This window comes from Myiozetetes cayanensis, unplaced genomic scaffold (genome assembly GCF_022539395.1).
Source record: "Myiozetetes cayanensis isolate MyiCay16 unplaced genomic scaffold, myiCay2020 scf22, whole genome shotgun sequence".
NCBI lineage: Eukaryota > Metazoa > Chordata > Aves > Passeriformes > Tyrannidae > Myiozetetes > Myiozetetes cayanensis.
In genome coordinates, this window is record NW_026087434.1 from 11,357,974 (window position 1) to 11,377,914 (window position 19,941).

At 53.2% G+C, this 19,941-nt stretch overlaps 1 protein-coding gene across 4 annotated transcripts in view; it reads left to right on the top strand.

Annotated features, from left to right (window-relative positions):
- Positions 1-19,941, top strand: part of MYOCD (myocardin) — a 106,244-nt gene that overhangs the window by 81,391 nt on the left and 4,912 nt on the right. The window contains exons 3-11 of one of the 4 annotated variants that reach the window (XM_050319533.1): positions 99-223; positions 3,532-3,587; positions 7,990-8,065; positions 10,156-10,317; positions 13,637-13,812; positions 14,418-14,543; positions 15,031-15,284; positions 15,627-15,780; positions 17,011-17,952. In XM_050319533.1, coding sequence (XP_050175490.1) covers positions 8,050-8,065; positions 10,156-10,317; positions 13,637-13,812; positions 14,418-14,543; positions 15,031-15,284; positions 15,627-15,780; positions 17,011-17,952 — 1,830 coding nt within the window. In that variant the 5' untranslated portion in view covers positions 99-223; positions 3,532-3,587; positions 7,990-8,049. The remainder of the gene's footprint in view (positions 1-98; positions 224-3,531; positions 3,588-7,989; positions 8,066-10,155; positions 10,318-13,636; positions 13,813-14,417; positions 14,544-15,030; positions 15,285-15,626; positions 15,781-17,010; positions 17,953-19,941) is intronic. The other 3 variants (XM_050319532.1, XM_050319535.1, XM_050319534.1) reach the window with 3 other exon arrangements.

A 19,941-nucleotide genomic window follows, 5' to 3' on the forward strand; every position in this document is an offset into this window, starting at 1 on the left:
CCCAGGACTGCACTATCATGCAGTCAGGCAGCATCAGAAATTCAGTTCCTAGGGCACAAAAAGTCAGTGAATGAAAACGATCCCTTCTGCACCTGCAGGTGCATCACGAAACCTGTAGCACCACTGGAGAAAGGATGTTGGGAGCTCAGCCCTGCTCGGTGGAATACTCTATCCTGACCTAGCTCAGGCTCCACGTGCATATCTGTGCTTACCTGGGACCCAGGTAGAGGATCCTTTCTGTCTCAGCAAGGACCCCTTGCGTTCACTGCTAAGATCACAATTTTCCAAAGGCTGTGTCACTCCTGTCTCTTCTGGTTGGCCTTGAAGACTGTGATGCAGCTCTTGCCTCAGCAGCAGAACAACACCTCACTAAGAGCACGGCTCTGGCACTGCTTGCTGCACCCTGCCCACCCCTCTGCCCTCCTGAACGATTGTGCCAAGGTAGCCAGCAACACTCACCTGCTCGGGACGTTATTGTCAGCATCAAGCACTAAGAAAATGTGACCAAGATGGCAAAAATCATGAATGCCAAAATGATAAATTGCTTTAAGACTGATAAATGCATGTTCTTTCCATTTTTCACCTGTTTATTTCTTTAAACATTCAGATTTTATGCTACCTGCCACAAAAGGGCAAGCACTCGAATCACAAGACTCCAGGAGCTGAAGCTTTAAACAAAATACTGTGACATTTGTTAGAGTACTGCGAGAACTAGGAATACAATCCATGGCCAAAAATATGTCTAACATCTCCCAAAGTCCACTCTGTAATGGTGGGGACACATGGACAAGGTGCAGGACACCTCACTGCACACTCACAGAGCAGCAGTGCCTACTGAGAGGTTGCAGGGCTGAGCTGGCACACGTGGCACCCAACAGCTCAAACCTTACACAGTGCAGAGCACGTATTAAGCCAAATTTATTTGATGGGAACTGAAGTCTATTTTGCTGTTACTTACAGCTTCTTTTGCACTCTCAACTTCTAGGCTGAGATTTTGCTATGTCGTTTCTGTCCAAGAAGACCATTTGGGGAAACTTGAGCATTGTTCACTCACTGAAAGTAATAGAAGAAAAGGCACTTTTGCCTCTATAAAAACAAACATGCAGAATTTAACTGCTGCATTTGACTTCAGGAGGAAGTGTCAGATGTTAGCATTTAATGCATGGGAGCCCCAGCCAGCTTCCCCATGGCTGGGGCAAGTGCAGTCATTCCTCATGAAAGACAAGTCTTTGTTAACCATATCTTCCCACACCCTGTTGGCTCTGAGGACCATCAGGTGAGGTTGGCTCCAGGAGGTGCACTAGGACAGGATCACAGTTACTGCAGGAGGTCAAGAAATGAGCCCATATGACTGTAACCCACAGGGGTTGAGGATCTTCTGGAAAGAGAACAGAGAATCTTTTCTGGAAAAAGTAAAGGTGGGCATGGCTGGTCTCTGTGGGGAGAGGCAGGTTTGGGCCCATGCTTGGAGCATGCCCATGGCCCAGCAGATTCTGCACAAGATGCTCCTGCTGCATACTAGTGCAGATGAGAGCAGAGTCCATCCCGTTCCTCAGCCTCACTGTGTAGGAAGTTTCCAGTTCATGCAGCAGCACAGGCAGATTCATTGCCCTGGTGAAACTGCTGCAGAGCCAGCAAAAGCAGTTTAATTGAAGAACATGTGGGGTCACTTGCAGGTGACCATGGATAAACTAGGCTGAGCATGGATAAACCCTCTCCCTAGACCTGCCCAGACACCTGCCCTGGGCCAGATCCTGCTCTCCTACCTAAAAGGAGGAGGAGACTGATTGCAGGATCAAGGATTCCTCAAGACAAGGTTCCCCTGACTGTGATGGAATGCAAAAACAGCTGCTCTTGAAGACCCTCGAGCTGTACACAGCCACCACCTCATCCTCTCACTGAAACCTCAGAGCCACAGTCCCAGGGTTATGAATACCACATGCAGCAGCTCTGCCCTGGTGCCTCCAGCCCCTCAGCCATTTCATGCTGAGGTGTCATCCCCTGAACAACCACTGCCATGTCTTTATTTGTTTAGCAGACTAATACAAGCTGCAGCATCCACATAATGCCTCCAAAAATCTTGATAAATTACTGAGCTCTGCAACGATTTCCTCTGGAATAGCACAGTGCTTGGTCAGGGCCTGTAGCGCACTGCCAACATCAGCACTGCACAGTGAGCAGCGTTGGGAAAGTCATCTGTCTTGCTAACTTCACTTCTCCTCCTTATTTGATCTTGTTTCTGATCAAACCAGCTGTCACCAGTGCTTGTGGCTACTCACCAGAGCATGACACAGCAACGCTTGTCTGTCCGTCTGCTTTCCAAATGTCAGGAGTAGGAATGTGCCTTCTGTGTTCTCCTGTGATTCACCGGAGGTTCCAGAGGTTGCCTGGGTGTTGCCTACCAAAAGTCAATTCAGAGGGCCTTCAAACCTTTTCTGTCTCTCCTCAATCTTCTCTTCATCCACCCCTAGACTGATGGAGGATAACATGTCCTGTGTGAAAATAGTTTCTGTCTCTATTGCATCCCATTCAGAAGATGGAAAGAGAATTTCTGTTGCCAAACAAAGAGTTGCAGCAGACTGTTTTTGTGGGTCAGGACACCTTCCCCTTCCTTGTCCCAGTGGGATCAGTGAGTTTTGCCTGCTTACACAGCCAGAAAAGAATTTCTGTAGAATGTGAGAAGTATTAACCTAACCCCCTCACCATGCAAATTCTGCCTCTATTTCTACTGAACCCCAGTGAACAAGGAAATGTGCAAGATTCTCCATGACTCCAGCACAGACTGGTGGGACTGGTGTTCACTGGTCCAAGAGCCAGGGATGATTGGCCTTTTTTGGGAGCCTCTCTGAGTTAATCCCCCTTGGTGTCAGGAGATGCTGAGGGCATGGTCTGCTGCCTGGTACCTGGCTGGGCCAGGGAGGTCCCATGTCACACAGCTGCCTCTGGGCAGGGAGCAGGACAAATGTCCAGTGAGAAGGGGAGGGACAGTCAGTGATGGAAGAGGGACAAAGGAGCACAGTTTCAGGGCCTTCCCCTACAGTGTGAGCTGGAGGCTGTGCCCACAGACCCCAAGAGCTGAGGCAGTCTTAGTTTACCTGCTGTCCTCAGGCCTCAGTCACCTGCAGGTTTTACTTTCAGGTGAGGTCCTTCACAGGTGTTTCCTTTTCCCAGATCTGTCTTCTGGAGCTGTGGTGCATTCCATGACCTGCAGGGAACATTCCAGGGAAAAGTCATATCTTCTCTCTGACGTGTCCCACAGAGCACTGTGTTTCAATGCCTGCACCCCCTCCCTGCCCACGTGCCTTCTGCTCTCCCCCTGCTCTCCATCCCCCCTGCTCTCCTGCTATGGACTGGTTCAGAGCATGGGATTTCCCAGAGCTTTCCTAAGTTATTTTTAGGCAGTGTAATAAAGACAACAGCTAGTTTGTGTTGCTATTTTTATAGCACTCATTAAAATGCTGTTGCTGAATATCCTGGTAGCTGCTTGCTTCCGCTCCTGTGCTGACTGCTCCTCTTTCTTTCCTGTTGCAGCACTGAAAAGCCCATCTGCATTCCATGAACAGAGAAAAAGTCTGGAGCGAGCCAAGGTAACTCCTGCAGCCATCCCGTGAGAGAATACGTGGGCTTGCTTTGCATGAGTTTGAAAGCACCTTCTACCACCATCCCCTTCTCTGGCATCCTCCATGCAGGCCCTGTGGCCAAGGATGAGGGGCAGAGCATCTTCCCTGCTTCCAGACATGGGGTGTGCTCACAGCTGTTCTGGAGCACCCTTCTCTGAGCAAGGAAGGGTTAAACGGGCAGAGGGGTCATCTGTGCTCTGAGCTGTGGGGTTTTACAGCAGCCTCAGGGTTTTGCAAGGGGCCATGGGCAGGGCACAGTTCAGCATGGCATTGGCAGACCTTCCAGTGAGTGTCCAAACAGTGGAACTGCTGCTGCCCCTCCAGGCACATCCACAGCCTGTGCTGGCTGCTCTGCACTCCTGTGTCAGCCAGCTTAGAGCAGGGCCAGCAGCAAACAGGCCTGAAGGATCCTAACTAGTTCTGTGTAGGGGGAATGCAGCTGCCTCCTGGAGCAAGTCCCCAGGGAGCTGACACTTGTCCCCAGGCAGGAGCCTAGCTCTGAGTTCCCCAGGGCAGCTTGGTCACTAGGACACAACATCTGAGGGGGAAGTGGGCCAGGCTCCTGTCCACCCCCTTATCAGGCTTCCCTAAATACAGCTGAAGGCAGAGATAAGATAAGTAGCCATTTCCATAACACACTGAAACTCTGCTGATCACCTTTTGGGAAATCACACTGGTTTCCCAAGTGCCATGACTAAGGTGGAGGGATGACCACAGAAACCACACAGTCCTGCAGGCTTTGCTTGAACACAAGAGTTTGTTCCATTAATCCACAAAACGTGCTTGCAGTCACATGGGAAAGGGCCTGTGCAAGGAAGAATGATTGTGAAATACAGAGCAGTGCTCTTCTGAACTTAAACACACTCCAAATCACTTGCCCCGAGTCTCCCGTGGTAATAAATGGCAAGCATAAGAAACACAATACGACTGTGAAAAATTAGTATGCTTACAAAATTTCAAGCAATCCAAAGTATCCTTGAAGTGTCATATATTTTATAGTTTAAGTATACATTTGTGTCTCTTTGTCTGTCTCTTCAAAAGCTTTCACTGGCTAGTTGCCTGGGGAACAGGAAAGGATGGTCCAGTCTATCCCAAAGCTCGGGTGTTTTTAGAGCATCCTAAGGAAGACCCTGAGCACAGCCCATAACAAACACTGTTCTCTTGCAAGGCTGCCCTGCTTAGACCTGGGACAGGGAAGACCCGTGGCTGCTTCCAGATAATTACTCAAAGGCATTTGTTGTTTAGTTGATATTCCTCCCAGCTGATGTTGAGCAAACAGAAAGCAGATAACACAAACTGCTCCTGGGTTCTGAAAGCTCTTCTGCTTCAGCTGATGCTACAAAAGCCCATATTTTAAGCCTTTCTCCACCATTTGCATCCCAGGGACACAAGGGCAGCTTATAAACAGATAAGGTCCAAGGGAACTGAAGTCACAGCAGAGACATGAGCAAAGCCACAGCTGTAGGCCAGCAACTGGAGCTGAGCCCAAGTCAGGTCCTGTTCTGAGGATTAGCTGGAAATGTATCAGGTGATTTTAATTGCACTCAGGTGCAGATACCACCTCGTTCTGACCTGGCACAGGAATCAGGCAAACCGGCACATGGTCCAAGCAAGGGATTGTAGTGGTGGAAGTAAGCTGGGAAAAAATACAGGGGGAAGGGTAAGGCGTTAGAGAGACTCCAGTAAATAAAATATCTATTGTTTGTTTAAACATGTCACTGGCTATGTTAGAGGCTGGCATCAGGCCAGCACAGCAGACTTTGAAGTTGGTGTCCTAGAATAGATTGCTGGGCTGGAGGACTGAGAGCAGGCTGCCTTTGCTGAGGCAGGCTGGCTTTCCTGAGCCCTGGCTAAGTAGTGCTTGAGCACTCACCCAGCACTCCAGCAAGGGAGGCAGAGAGGCACTGCCCCAGAGCAGAAGAGCCCCACCTGAGTCAGTCCTGAGCGATGTGTGAGCACCCAGAGACATCCCACTCTCCAGCAGCTGCCCTGGTGTTCTCTGATCTGTGCTGTGAGATCTGTCCTCTCATCCCCAGCTCAGTGTCCTCTCATTCCCAGCTCAAGCTGTTCAGCTGAAGTTTGAGTACACTGCTGGCTCTCCTAAATGCATGCATGTGTAGCACTGTGTCTCTTCTTTCTTGTAGCACTTTTAAAAGCTATTTTGCACCCTGTGTCCCTATAGCCATCTCACCCCTGGCCTGACCAGCCTCCCCTCCCTTCAGCCCCTCCTCACTGATCCCGTCTCTGACTCAATAATGATGTCTGTAGCTGTTGTCCAGTCCTTGCCCATGAACCCTTTCAGATCTAGGGCACAGAACGGGGTCTTGCTGCTGCTGTGTCTGCACTGGGCAGATGACATCCCGTGCTGTGTCTCCCCTGCAGGTTTGGGGTTGTGGGTCAGCTGCTGATCACTGGATTCTCCAGAGCCTTTTATAGTTTTTCTATGCATTGAGTAACTAATTTCTGCCAGGGTAGTGACCATCTCAGAAGTATCTCTGGTGCATTAAGTCTTCATCCCCCACAGTGCTTAATCAACTGACTTAGCTGTGGCTGACTGTGACCTGAACACAGTCCTTCCCAAGTTCCTGAAATTGTATCATATGTATTTCAGATCATCTATTGCTCTAAACCATGGTACACAGTAATCTGTTAGCCTTGAATGATTCAGAGTTAAAATGTATGTCTTCTATCATCCAAAGCATTAATTAATATATTGACTAGCAGGAAAAATTGCTGCATAACAGGATTTGATATATTCTTCTGTTTAGACTGTGAGCCATTCCCAGTTCTTCTGGTGATCCACAGCTACGCTCCTTTTTTATGTTAGTCTTATCCAGACCAAATTTCTTTGGCTTGCGTAGGAGAAAGCCATGTAAGATAATGTCAAAACATGTTTAAAGTCAAGCTATATGACATTCATTGTTTATTCCTGTAACAGAAAACTGTCATCTCTCCATAGAAGGAATTTAGGTTGATATGATGTGGTTTGTTCTTGATAAATCCATCCTGGCTGTTGTTCACCTCCTTGCTATCTTCAAAATCCACTTACATAGATTGTTTGATTATTTGGTCCAATACCTTGGTGTCTGCTTTATAATTTCCTGATTTCTTCTCTCTATCTCTTTTAAAGCAAGAAATTATGCTCTCCTTTGCCCAGTTTCCTGGATAGCTGCTATTACTCTAACCCTGTGTATCCCAAGCTGCTTGGGGACATTTAACTCCTCTGAGTACTCTCTAACCTGTTCTCCAACCTAATAACTGGAGCTTCTTCTCTGTTCCTGAAGGCTCTTGGCTTAGCCACCTGATTGATAAATAGCCATTTATCTGTTTAGTGAGGATTGTTTTAAAAGGCATTAAATCCTGTGGGCATCTCAGCAGCACGCACAATTATTTCTCCTGTTTATGGAACACAGACAGCACTTTCCATTGTCTGATCCTGGCTGCAGAAGTGCTTATAAGATCTTTTTCTCATGAACCTGTACGTTTTATGCTGTGGGTTTCCAAATGTGCTCCAGCTGCTTGTACTATTCTTTTATATTTATTCTTAAGATTTTAACCTCTTTGAACTATGAACATATTTTGGACTATTTCTTCTTGCAGCTCAGCTTAGCAAAGAGCTAATCTTGTCTAAGTTGTGCTCTAGCTTTTCTTCACCGGGGATAAGCTTATATTTGTATTGTTGAGGTCAGCTGCCCTCAAGGCTGACTTCCTTGGCCCTAATGGATGGTGTTACTGTACCCGTGTGTGCCTCTGTGTTCCTAAAGCCATGAGGGAGGTGGCACAGGGCCCCAGGACCATGTTCATCACAAGCTCAGCTGCAGCAATCTGCAGAGTGGATTTCCCCAGCCTTGTATCATAGCTGGGGTGAGGAACCACAGAGCACAGGAACTGCAGGAAGGTTAAACCCCATGGCTGACCTGAGTAGAAAGTCTGAGTATCTTCATTACTTGCTCCTGATATCCCACCCCAGAGTGCCAGGCTTCCCACAGAAGCCACTGCTAACAGGACACTCTGGAGTTGCCTTGGTGCAGCTCTCAAAGGTGCTGGACCTGCACCACTCCCAGGGAGTAGGTCCCATCCTTCCTACGAGCTCTCACAATACTTCAGGCATCAGAAGCCCAGTGGTGATTGTAAAGGACACAGGAATGGGTACAGTGGTAAGTTAGCAGCTCCATGCACAATGTTCCCTTTCTGAAGAACTCCTGCCTGGGAACAAGTCAGTGTCTGAGTGCCAAAAAATGCCATTTAGGACCTCACTCAACCCAGCTTGTAATAAATTCAAAAGAACCATGGGATGGCACAGGGCCAGGTGCTCTCAGGACCTCATTGCTGCTCCAGCCAGGTAACCCTCTGCATTTGTGTCCTGCAGACTGAAGATTATCTCAAGCACAAGATCAGAAGCAGGCCTGAGCGCTCAGACCTGGTCAACATGCACATTCTGCAAGGTAAGACTGCGTGAGCTTCTCTCACACACTCCTCGTGTCTCCTGCCCTGGGACTTGTGTCCTTCCTGCCCCACTTGTGTTCCTTCAGGGCTCTCATCATGATTAACTTTGTCCCAGCTGCTCATGAGAGACAGACTTAAATGGGACACAGTTTGTCTGGAATTCTCTGCAGACCTGGTCCTCAGGAAGCAGCATGCACTTTTTTTTATTCCCTGACAAATGCAGTCCCAAGGCCATCTAGTCTTTCTCCCATCTCTGCCAGGGGCCAGCATGAGATGCTCTAGAGAACAGTGGGTGTAGAACAGCTCTGAGAGAGAACTCTCTAAGCCTCAGGAGCTGATGTCTGATGATGAAAAGCAAACCCAGGGCATTTGCTGGCCAGGGCACTGAAACTCCTATAGCAGCCTGTTGTAACACCCTCCCAAAGCGAATCTTTGGTGCTGCCATAATTCTGGATATTCTGTGGGACAACTCATGCAGTCAATGACCCAAGCACAGCTGAATGAAAAGCCCTGCTATCAGCCTGTGAGCCACAGCAGCTCTCCCCTCTCCCATCGTGGTGTTCCCTCCCAGCCAGAGACCTGGCAAGGCTGCATCCCATCACAGACAGCAGAACCCCATGGTGTCCCTCCTTATCTCCAGAGATAATAAGATCCTTAGAGACAGAGAGGATGTGCAGCCTCCCTCCCTCCTTGAGCCCTGTCAGTTGCCTGGAAGAAGCAGATCACTCTCTGGCAGCTGTAAATGCTGCCCTCTGCTCTCAGCAGGAGTGCAGTCTTTTTTCCTCTGACAGGCGGGAGGACTGAGCCAGGGTCCCAAGCTGGATCAGTGTCCCTGCCTTGCTTTCTCCTTTGGTTTCCATCCCTAAAATGGGCTGGCACCGTTGCTTAAGAGGTGAAAGTGTCTTCCCCTTGGGTTAAATAACAGAAGTCATATGGCCAGGAGTTGTGGCCAAGTGCTGTAAACCAGATGTGGAGGCAGCTGCAGCCCCAGGCATGGACAGGGCCAGGCAGGGCAGGCAAGGTATGGGGGAGCAGAGCCTGGCTGTGCACTGAGCAAGCTGCACATGCTGCCCCACACCCCCTGACCTGGAGCCTCTGCTCACACCTCTGTCCTTCGTGCTCTGCGTTCCATGGAGGTGCCTTGGTGTATCACGAACTTACGTGTACATTTTGTTCACAACAGGACCTAGAGGGGATTGAAATTGGCCAGGTGAGACACTTTGCATCATCAAAGTGCCTTACAGACACACGTTCTGTTGCTGTTCACCTCGAGGAGCTCATTTAGCTTGTTTTGCTGACAGTATCTCCTCCAGAGTAGTGCCCAGTCTTTGAAGACAGCACAACCTAGAATCAGCCAGTCCCACTATAGACCCCCAAGGGTATAGAAATGGTCTAGTTTAGAATCCCACTCCCTCCCTATTCATGCCTCTGCCACCACAGGAGCCAGATCAGGTTTGTTCAGGAAATTTTCTGTCTAAGTTGCTACTCTTCTGTCAGCACTCTGTAACTGGGGTCTTCTCAGCTGGCTTTGGTAGGGCTGTAGCTTCCAGATCTACCTGCCTTTGCTGTGCTCCTCTCCAGCTCGTTCTTCCCTGGAGGCCTGGAGCGCTGCAGTCATGTCACCTCCCAGTACTCACTATTTTTAATTCCAATGAAAGCCATTTACTCCAGTTGTCAAGCACTGTTCTTTTCTCCAGCTGTTCCCCAGAAGTAGGGATCCATCTGCATCAGCCCACAAGGGCCAAGGTGCTCCTGACAGGCAGGAGCTGAATACCCCTTTGGCCCTCATTAGTGTCAGCTTGTTAATCACAGGTCACTCCTGGTCCTTGCAGAGGATGCTCCAGCTGTAGGCTGGGTTTGCAAATTTAGGCTGATAGACAGAGGCTCTTGTTTGGGAAGGGAGAAGCTGGGCCTAAGGCTCAGAGGAGGAGCCATGTCCCAAGTCCCACCAGCCCCATCCAGTCCAGCAGAGCAGCTCCTGCTATGCCCTGAGCCACACTCAGGTTTCGCCCACAGCCCCCCAGGGCTGTGATGAAGGGAAGTACTCGCTGAGGTTTCCCCTGTCCTGATGCCTTCTTTGGCCTTTTAGACTCGGCTGCAGAGGGGTCCATTCAGTCGACTCAAATGAAGCTGAAAAGAGCCCGACTGGCAGATGACCTCAATGAAAAGATCGCTCTCAGGCCAGGTCCTTTGGAGCTGGTGGAGAAGAATATCATTTCCGTTGACTCTGCAGTGAAAGAGGCCATAAAAGGTAGTGAAAGGAAATGTGTGTGTTGTGTGTGTGTGGAGCAGGGCAGGGGCTGGCGAGGGCACGAGGAGGTACCACAGCGACTGTAGGAAGTGGCTGACCTGAACTTAGGAGCTGCATTTATTGCTTAAATTTAATTATTTCACAGTGAGCGGCCCAGTCCAGCACAGCCTGCTCTGTCTTATCCTGCCCGTGAGCAGAGAGCTCTCACCTTAGAGCAGTGACACTGAAACGTGCACAATTGCTCAGCCACGACCCCTCAAAAGAGCCTTCCTTCTTACATCCCTTCTCTCCACAAGGCTTTGAGCATGGAAATGCTACTGTTGGAGCCAGCACGCTCCTTTCTCTGGCGTGGGAGAGGACCTGGGTGCAGAGATGTGGCTGTGAGGCCAGTCTGAATTCTCCCACTTGTGCCCTATCAGCCAGTACCCAGCACTCGCCTTATGCCCAAGCCTGGTTTTCCTCCATCACCTCCCCCGCTAGGAGGGAAGCAGAATCCTCCACAATTACTTCCCCACAGGGAAGCTGATGTGGGAGGTGAAACAGCAAAAAGGTGACTCAAATTTCACAGGGCCCAGTGCCAGGATAAGGAGGTCCAAAAGTAGTGAAAAGGAGCAGGAAGACCAACAGGGTCTTGCAGTGACAGGACACCAGCCTGCATTTTTGAAGCCTGGGGCCATCTCCACATGCCCAAATTGGTGCTCAGGTCTCCAGTGAGGCACTGAGAGGTGCTCTGCCCCTGGAAACTGCTTGTTCTGTTGCTCCCGGTTCCTCAATTCATGGGATAATTTTCATTGGCATAATCCTACGTGAAGTGTCTGTTCTGGAGCTGAGGGCAAGCTGGAGACAGTGGCAGGACTCTGGAACAGGAGGGGTCTTTGAGTGACAGGAGTGATGCAAAAAATGAGAGTTGAAATAGGAAGCTCTTTGACTTTCATTTCATCTCAGAAACCATCATAAATGACAGGAAATATTCCAGGCCCAGATATCACTCTGTTCTGCCCTACAACTGTTCCTGCTCTTGGGTTTGGGGCTGTGAAGAACAGGCTCTGTCTATACAGCGGCTCCTCCAGCCTGGCCCTGGAGCTGCTCTCCTTCCAGCATGTCACAGCTCTCCTCTTTGAACCTGAAATGTTCCAGGACTCTGCCTGAAGAGGAATTTTTAAGGAGAGTTGAAGTAAAATCTCCCCAGCCACTTATCGAAGGAGAGAACAGTGGAAAAAAAAAGTTTCAAAAATTCTCCCCCGTTATAAACATTTGAGGCAGTTTGAGCATGACTTTATCCCCTGAAGCTGAGGTTTGGAGGCTGGGCAAGTGAGCTTGAAGCTTGAACAGAGCTTCTACCCAGCTGCCTTGTCAGGAGCTCGTGGTAAACAGAGATTTACGGGACCAAACTGTTAAAAACAAAAGTTTGGCTTAAAAATGATTTGTTCAGTTTTAAATTTCTCCCTTTCGCAATGCCCTTCTATCACACTGCTGGGGAAAAATGTGTCCTGCAAGCCAGTTACATCCCATTTACGGTGAAATGTGCAGCACATCAGGGTCAAACAGGGAGGTTCTTGGTACCATTGGGTGCCATGAGAAGAAGGTAATGCAGCTGCACCAGGAGCACCATCTGAGCCCTCAGGTTTCTGCAGAAGAAAGCCTCAGGCTGAAGGATCCTCAAGCTGCTTTTCAGAGTCAGGGGTGCCTTGTGTTGCTCAGAGTTTGGGGTAAAGGGCTGAACACAGAGCAGAGATGAGCACCGGCACTTGTGAACGTTAAGCCTTTTGTTTTTGCAATACCAGAAAGATGACAGGGTTTAAAATCATTTTACTTTAACCTTGGAATCTCAACTGTTTACACAGTGGAAAGTTCAGCTGACGTGTTCCTCTAATCACCTCCGGCAGGGTGAGCAGCAAGTGCCAGACCCCAACCAAAAGCCCAACCGTCCCAGTGACAGGAGGCCGCCAGTGCCCTGCATAGCTGAGCAGTGACACAAGAACCCTTTTTTACCAGGTCCTTGTCATCACTTTGTCCAATGCGTTGGGGAGGACAATACCCAGTGCATTAGAAGCAGCCTGGAGCAAACACCATCCTGCCTGAGATTACAGCAGGGACACAGGATGGGGAAACAATACACTCTGGGCCAGGCTGTGTGAGAGCAGGACAGATAAGGGAAGCATTCCCCATCGGCACAGGCCTGTGGTATCAAGCAGTAGGATGCAGCACATTCTTGTCATGCTCTGGGCTGTCGCTGTGTCCTGAAGGTCCCTTGGGTTCCCAGCTTTGGCACCACTTCTCAACACACACACTTAATAAATGCCAGCCCAGCAGGAGCTTTGCAGATCCACAAGTCCACTACTCCTTGCTTGGAGTAATTTTTCCCAAGAGGGGATACCCGTGCTGCCTGCAGGAGTGGGAAGCAGTTCCCACCCAGCCCAGGTGGACCATGCAGTGCTGCAGTTCCTCAGGGAATACCCTGTTTGGGTGCTGCGTCTGATGGACAGGGCACAGGGCCCTATTTTCAGGGACATGTGAAGAGAGCAGGTTGGACATGGCTGACCTCATACCTGTAGCCCATGCGGTGGCTGGGCAGCAGCTCAGGCAGGAAGCCAGGGCTCCATTCTCGCCTACCCTGGCACCAGCAGCCACAGGGAGCTGAGATAACCCTTATCTCTCAGATAGGGGCAGGGGTCAGAGCAGGAGGCCCGTCTCGGTGAGAAGGTGCACATTGCTAGACCAGCGGCAGGGACAGGTGGAAGCTTGTCCCCAGGCCCTTCCTGTTTCCCCATTTGTCACCTCACTATCAGCATGCCGAGCTGCCTGACAAATGCCAGACATGAGCACGTGGAGATTACGAGCGTGGCCACGCTGCTCCTTCCTCTACCCCCACCTGCAGCCCTTCAGAGGCTCACATGAGACCTCTTTTCTCCCAACACTTTATTTATCAGCAAAACCTGGGGGTCAAGAGCCCTTGCCCATCTGACTAGCAGATATCGTGCAGCAGCTGTGCAGCGGGAGCAGCGGTGCCTGGGGCTGTCAGAGGCAAAGGCAGTGGTTTGAACCCTGTCCTGTAGGCAGAGGCAGGATCTGGGAGCCTCTGTGCACCTGCAGCCAGGTCCGCCCGTGTTGGTTCGTGTGCCGTGAGGGGTTGGGTCATGCTGCAGGTTGCTTTCAGCCTCAGTTCTGCTGAGGACGGGTCCCACGCGGTGTGGGTGTTCGGGGGGTGAGGGTGAGCCCCCCGGCACCACGGCCGGGGCTGGGGGCACCGCGAGGCTCACCGGGCCCCCCAGCGCTCCCCAGTGCCCCGGGCTCTGACCGCCGCCCCTCCGCCCCTCAGGCACCCAGGGCAGCTTCCCCCGCCCCGCCGACGCCTTCGCCTTCGAGGAGGAGGACAGCAGCGCGGACGGGCTGTCCCCCGAGCGGCCCCGCAGCCGCGGCTCCCCGGGGCCCGCAGAGCCGCCCGCTGCCTCCAGGGACCCGGAGCCGCCCCCTGCCCCTGCCGGGACACCGCAGGTAGGGCGGGGGTCCCGGAGCCCCAGAGCGGGGGGCACAAAGGGGGACGCGGGAGGGACAGGGGCGGTCCCGCCCGGCCGCTCCCCGGGGCCTCACGGGCTGCGCGGGGCCGGCGCGCCCTCCCCCGGCCGGAGCGGGAACTGCAGGCACCGGGCCGAGATGGGGAGAGGGACTGAGGGGAATGGGGGGCCTGGGGGGAATGGGGGAATGGGGATCACTGGGGGAGTGGGGGAGCCGGGGTGGACAAATGCACACTGTGGGGCTGGGATGGACTGGGGGGGCTGGACGGACTGGGGCCCACTGGGGCAGGGGGGTACCAGAGGGACTGTGGCTGTCCAGGTCAACTGGGAGGTCTGGGGCACACTGAGGGGCCAGCGTTGGGCAGGCTCAGGTGAAATGGAGGGGGGCTTGGAAACCAAGAAGGACTGAGGGGACAGAGAACTAGGAGAGGACTGGGATAGCCTGGGGGTATGGGAATATTTGGCTGGGATAGACCTGGGGGAACTAGGGACAAAATGGGGTGAAGAAAGGGTAGCAGGTGCCCCTGTCCAGGCTGGGCAGCCCCTGGCACCGACCCCACAGCCCCTCTCTCCTGTCCCTTGCAGGATCGTCCCCCCAGTGCCGATGGCCACGCTCTGGACACAGCCCCGGAGCAGGGCAGCCAGTGTGACAGCCCCAAGCAGACGGGGGGGCAGGACAGCCCCACGCTCCCCGTGCCCTCTGCAGTGAAGGTAATTAATGCCTGTGCCTCTGGCTGCATCCCTGCCTGGAGTGTCCCCATACTGCACTCCACCTATGTGGGAGGTCTGGGGTTCTGGCCTTAAAGGCTTTGAACAATGCAGGCAGGCAAACCTCATGCCAAACTGTAATTTGATTCACTGGGTAGTGGTACAAGGTACAGCAAAACACCTTTTGCCACAGGCGATTGCTTGAGTCCTGCACTGGAAATGTCCCCTGGGCTGGAAGCAGGAGGAAATATGAGGAGCACTGGAATACCTTCTGGGCAGGGAGGGTCATTCTCCATCTCATGCGCTCTCCAGCACAAATGAGGGACAAAGTCCCGAGGGAGTTTCCCATATCCAGGTTTAGCAGCTCTTGGAGCCGGAGTGTCAGAGTGCCAGCAGGAGCTGCCTTTTTTCTCTCCCAGGCCTCTGAGGTCCCACGGAGGGTGGCAGGAGCTTTTTTCACAGCTAATTCCTTTCCTTTTTGGACCAACAGTCCAAATCATCCACTGATAGCAAGAACCGTCACAAAAAGCCCAAGGACACAAAACCCAAAGTGAAGAAGCTCAAGTACCACCAGTACATCCCTCCAGACCAGAAGGCAGAGAAATCCCCTCCACCCATGGATTCTGCATATGCCAGACTGCTCCAACAACAGCAGCTCTTCCTGCAGCTCCAGATCCTCAGCCAGCAGCAGCAGCAGCAGCAACAGCACTTCAGCTACTCTGGGATGCACCAAGGACAGCTAAAGTGAGTGGCACTGTGACAGCAGCAGGGTTTAGTCCTGTCTCTCTCCAAACTTTCCCTTGCCTTGTACCCATTTGTGCCAGTGCAAGGGGATAGAGGCAGTGAAACATAAAAGCTTGGGAACAACACAGACTGTCCATTCTGGCTTTGTGGACTGGCTGAGGCACCTGTGACCTGCTGGTGGGAGACCAGCAACGTCCTACAGCCCAGCCTGCTTTTCCTTGGGGTGGCCATCCATAGGCCTCATACAGGAGACAGCTCCTAAGGGAGCAGAGGGATGGGATGCTGGTCACAGAGACCCTGAGGGGACTAACAAGTTACCCCAAATCTCCTTTGTTATTTCAGGCAATCAAATGAACAAATGGTCAAAAGTTCAAATTCTACATCAACTTCTGTCAACAACACCTCTCTTTCTCCAGTGAAAACCTCCTTTTCAGGCCAGACTTGTGTCTCATCTATCAAGCCAGGCCCTCTGCCGTCCAACCTGGATGATCTCAAAGTGAGTGCAAACTTTGTCACAGCAGGAGCTGAATCTCACAGCCTGAGCGTGCAGTGGAGTGCCACAGGCTGGGAGTGAGCGAGGCACAGATCAGCACACCCCACCCACCGTGCTCTCAGCAGCTCAGGAGTACAGCACACCACACTGGGGCAGGCCTTGGGCACCGTGGTGGTCCCTGAACATGAGGGCTTTCCACTCTGCAGGTGGTGCAGGGGTGCATTGCTCCAGTGCGTGTATCAGCAAACCTTAGGTCTAGCTGGGGAGGCTGCAGGCCAGGCCAAGGGCAAGGACTAAAGGGTGATCTGTGATGCTGCTCCTGCAGCTCCTGTCTCCATCCCTTCTGTGGTTTTATGGTGGACATCAGGATACTCTAACAGACCATCTGGAAGGTCAGAATGGCCTCCCCTTGGTGACTCAGTGGTCCCTGCAGCCAGGCCAGCTCAGCTCTCTGCACGAGCAGGTATCTCCTGCTACATGCACTGCTTTGAACATCTCTCATGTAGGCAAGGCAGGGTATAAGGGAGAAACAGTCACATCAGCAGTTCTTTTATACTTCGCTAATGGACACTCAGCCATAAGGAAGGCCAAATCCTTCTAGGAGCAGAGACCTGGGCAAAATTCATTATTAGAGGTAGAAATAACGTGAGTTTGGCCACAGCAATGCCCCAGCTCAGGTGACTGTATCCTGTGCAGATGCCTGAACGTGGAGCATGTGGCTCCAAGGTATATGATCAGATTCTCTGAGCTGTCAGCTGGCTCCTGGTCTGTGTGAAAGTCCTCTACTCATGGAGAAACCTCCTGCTAGGAAGGGAATCTTGAGTTGCCTCCATGGCCCAAGGGCCACTGCATTTCCTGGAGGAAGAAGGAAGGTTTTCTTGTTAGGAAAGGTGGAGATTCTGCAGGACATGCAGTGGTCAGAGCTGCACAGGGTAACTGTGGTGAGACCCGAGAAGGCAGAACTTTAAAGCTGGGAGCTGCAAGCCTGTGATCTGAGCCTGCCAAGGGCAGTGGTGGAGTCACCATCCCTGGAGGTATTTAAAAGACATGTAGATGTGGCACCTGGGGACACAGTTTAGTGGTGGGATTGGCAGTGCTGGGTTGAAGGTTGGACTTGATGATCTTAAAGGTCTTTTCCGACCTAAATGATTCCATGATTCCATGATTCCAAGTGCTGGGTTTCTGAAGGGCTCATCTGCCATTGAGACTGATCAGGAGTGACTTCCCTTCTAGGTGTCCGAGCTGAGGCAGCAGCTCCGAATACGAGGCCTGCCTGTGTCGGGTACCAAGACAGCGCTGATGGAGCGTCTGCGGCCCTTCCAGGAGTGCGGCAGCACCGCGGTGCCAAACTTCAGTGAGATCACCACCGTCACCTTCCCAGTCACTCCGACAAGCACGCTGTCGAGTTACCAGTCCCAGTCTTCCACCAGCATGTTATCAAATGGCTTCTACCACTTTGGCAGCACCAGCTCCACCCCACCCATCTCACCTGCCTCCTCCGATCTCTCTGTGAGTGGCTCTTTGCCAGACACTTTCAACGACGGGCCCATGTCTTCCCCACAGTTCGGTCTCCAGCCATCTCCAGTTCATGGCAGTGCTGAAGAAAGCCTCATGAGCAGCATGAATGGAGGGAGCATCCATCTGGAACTGGAAGGAATTGACACAGAGAAAGACAAGATGCTGGTGGAGAAGCAGAAGGTCATCAATGAGCTGACGTGGAAGCTGCAGCAAGAGCAGAGGCAGGTGGAAGAGCTGCGGATGCAGCTCCAGAAGCGAAAGAGAAGCAATGGCCTTGAGGAGAAGCAGCAGCATTTCTTTGGTGTCCCCATCAAGCAAGAAAACACCGTGTCCAGCTGTCCATTTGCATCCAAACAAACGGCCCTGAAAGGCCAGGCGGGCAGCTCGGACAAGCTCAGTAACTGTGCGGTGCCACAGGTGCCCCACATTGTAAATAGCCACTGCCTGGAGCCTGCGGGGCAAAGCACCATCACCTCCTCGACATTCCTGAGCCCGCAATGCTCCCCCCAGCACTCTCCCCTCGGGGCTGCCAAGAGCCCCCAGCACATCAGCCTTCCGCCGTCCCCCAACAGCCACTACCTGCTCCCGGTGTCCCCCGTGCCCGCGGACGGGCGCAGCGGGTCCCCGCCGGGCAGCGCCTGCCTCCGCACAGCACCGGTGAGTGTGAGGGTGACCCAGCCCCCTCGGGCACACACAGCCCACTGCAGGCCTGGCCTGCCAGCCCGGGCTGCAGGAACTCGGGATGGGCACCCAGGGGCCGTTGCACCACATGGCACTGCCTGGAAAGGCAGAGAGTATCCCAGATGGATGGGTTGGAAGCTGATGGCACTGCAGGGTTCTTTGCAGGGTATGACTAGGGAACCCCTGCCTCGGCACCCAGTTGCCCTGAGGGGGCCACAGCACAGCTCCCCTGCCCCATTGAGCCCTAGCACAGCTCCTGCTGCCCTGGAGAAGCCCTGGCACAGCTCCACTCTTCCCCAGGGTACCCCAGCATAGCTCTCTCTGCCGATAGGTGAGCACTGGCAAAGCTCCCTGTGTCCTGGGAGACTCCTGGCGGATCATCCGCTGCCCCATGGAGCCCTGGCACAGCTCCTTCTGCCCTGGGAGCCCTGGCATAGCTTCTTCTGCCCTGGGGAGCACTGGCACAGCTCCCTCTGCCCCTGGTTAAGCACTGGCACAGCTCCCTCTGCCCCTAGAGGGGTCCTGGCAAAGCTCCCTCATCCCTGGGGAAGCATTGGCAGAGCTGTTTCTGCCCTAAAGGAGCCCAAACCCAGCTGCCTCTCCCCTCAGGGGGAGTCCTGGCACAGCTGCCCGTGCCCCATGGAGCCCTGGCACAGCTCTGTACACAGCAGGGAAGCACCAGCATGGATCCCTCACCTCCTAGGAGAGCCCTGGCACAGTTCCTACACCCCAAGGAGACCCCTCTGCAGGGTTGCAGGGCTCTCCAGCATCTTGCCAAGCAATTGTGGCTCCCAGCAGTGTGTGAGGGATTTTTACCACTGGGTTGGAGAAGAGCAGTTGTCCCGGGAAGCCTTTTGTCAGAAAGCTAAAGCAGGGCCTGCAGTTGGGGTGTGCAAACAGATAGAGCTCGTGCCTCCCCACCAGCCGCCAGCCCAGCAGGGTGTTGTCTGCAGCAACCACCACTCCTCACTCAGCCCTCTGGAGAGGTACGAATGCTTGGGGAGGGGCACACGCCGCCAACACGAAAAGCACCACAAAGTTCTGCTGATCAGCAGTTCGTCCCAGTTCGTCCCAGTGCCCTCCTGGGGCTCCCCGGGGAGCAGCACCACCCCTCCCACAGCCTGTCCCACTCCAGGGTGCCAGGCGTGCCCCCGGGGCTGAGGGAGGGGCACGGCAGGGGCTGAGCACACTCAGCGCTGAGGAGCAGTGCCTGGAGCAGAGCCATCCCAGCCCTGTCCCTCGGGGGGCAGGCACTAGGGGACAGCCCTGCACGGTGCACGGCGTGGGCACAGCACTGCGTCCACCCCTGCAGAGGATGGTGAGGCAGTGCCATGGGCAGTTGGCACCAGCACCACCAGCGAGGTGGGAATGGGCAGCAATTTAGGGAGAGGACAGGCAGAGACAGGGCTAACAGTGGGATGGGCACGGAGGGCAGTGGGGTTGGAGTGAGGCAGGTGGTGGGGCTGCTTCAGGGGTGAAGAGGGTGATGTGAACACTGGTTTGGGTGAGCTGAGCCATGGGGAGGATGAGCTGGGCAGGGGGCAAAGAGCAGGGAATGCAGGGGGTGTCCCCAGCAGTGGGGCTGTAGAGGTGAACTGGGCACTGGGTCAGAGCTGTGGGGGCAGTAGGCAGTGGGGCTGCCCTGGAGAGCTGGGCAGTGGTCAGTGAGTGTGAGGAGGGAGCAGTGATACCATGGGGGCATCTCCAGCTTCTCCCTCTCAGCCCGAGAGCAAGGGGCATATGGAGGGGATGGTTCCATGGTGTCCTGCAGCTTATCCCAGCTGTGACACCACCATCCTGGGCATTCCTCTGCTGCCTGCAAGACATTCCCAGTGGTGAGGGTCCTTCCTCAGCAAGAACTACTCTACCCAGCACTGGAGTGCTGTTCCTCATGAGCCAGGGATAGTGTTCCTTCCAGCTGCTCTCCACAGAAGGGTGGCCAGGATGAGCATGGCCTGGCTGAGT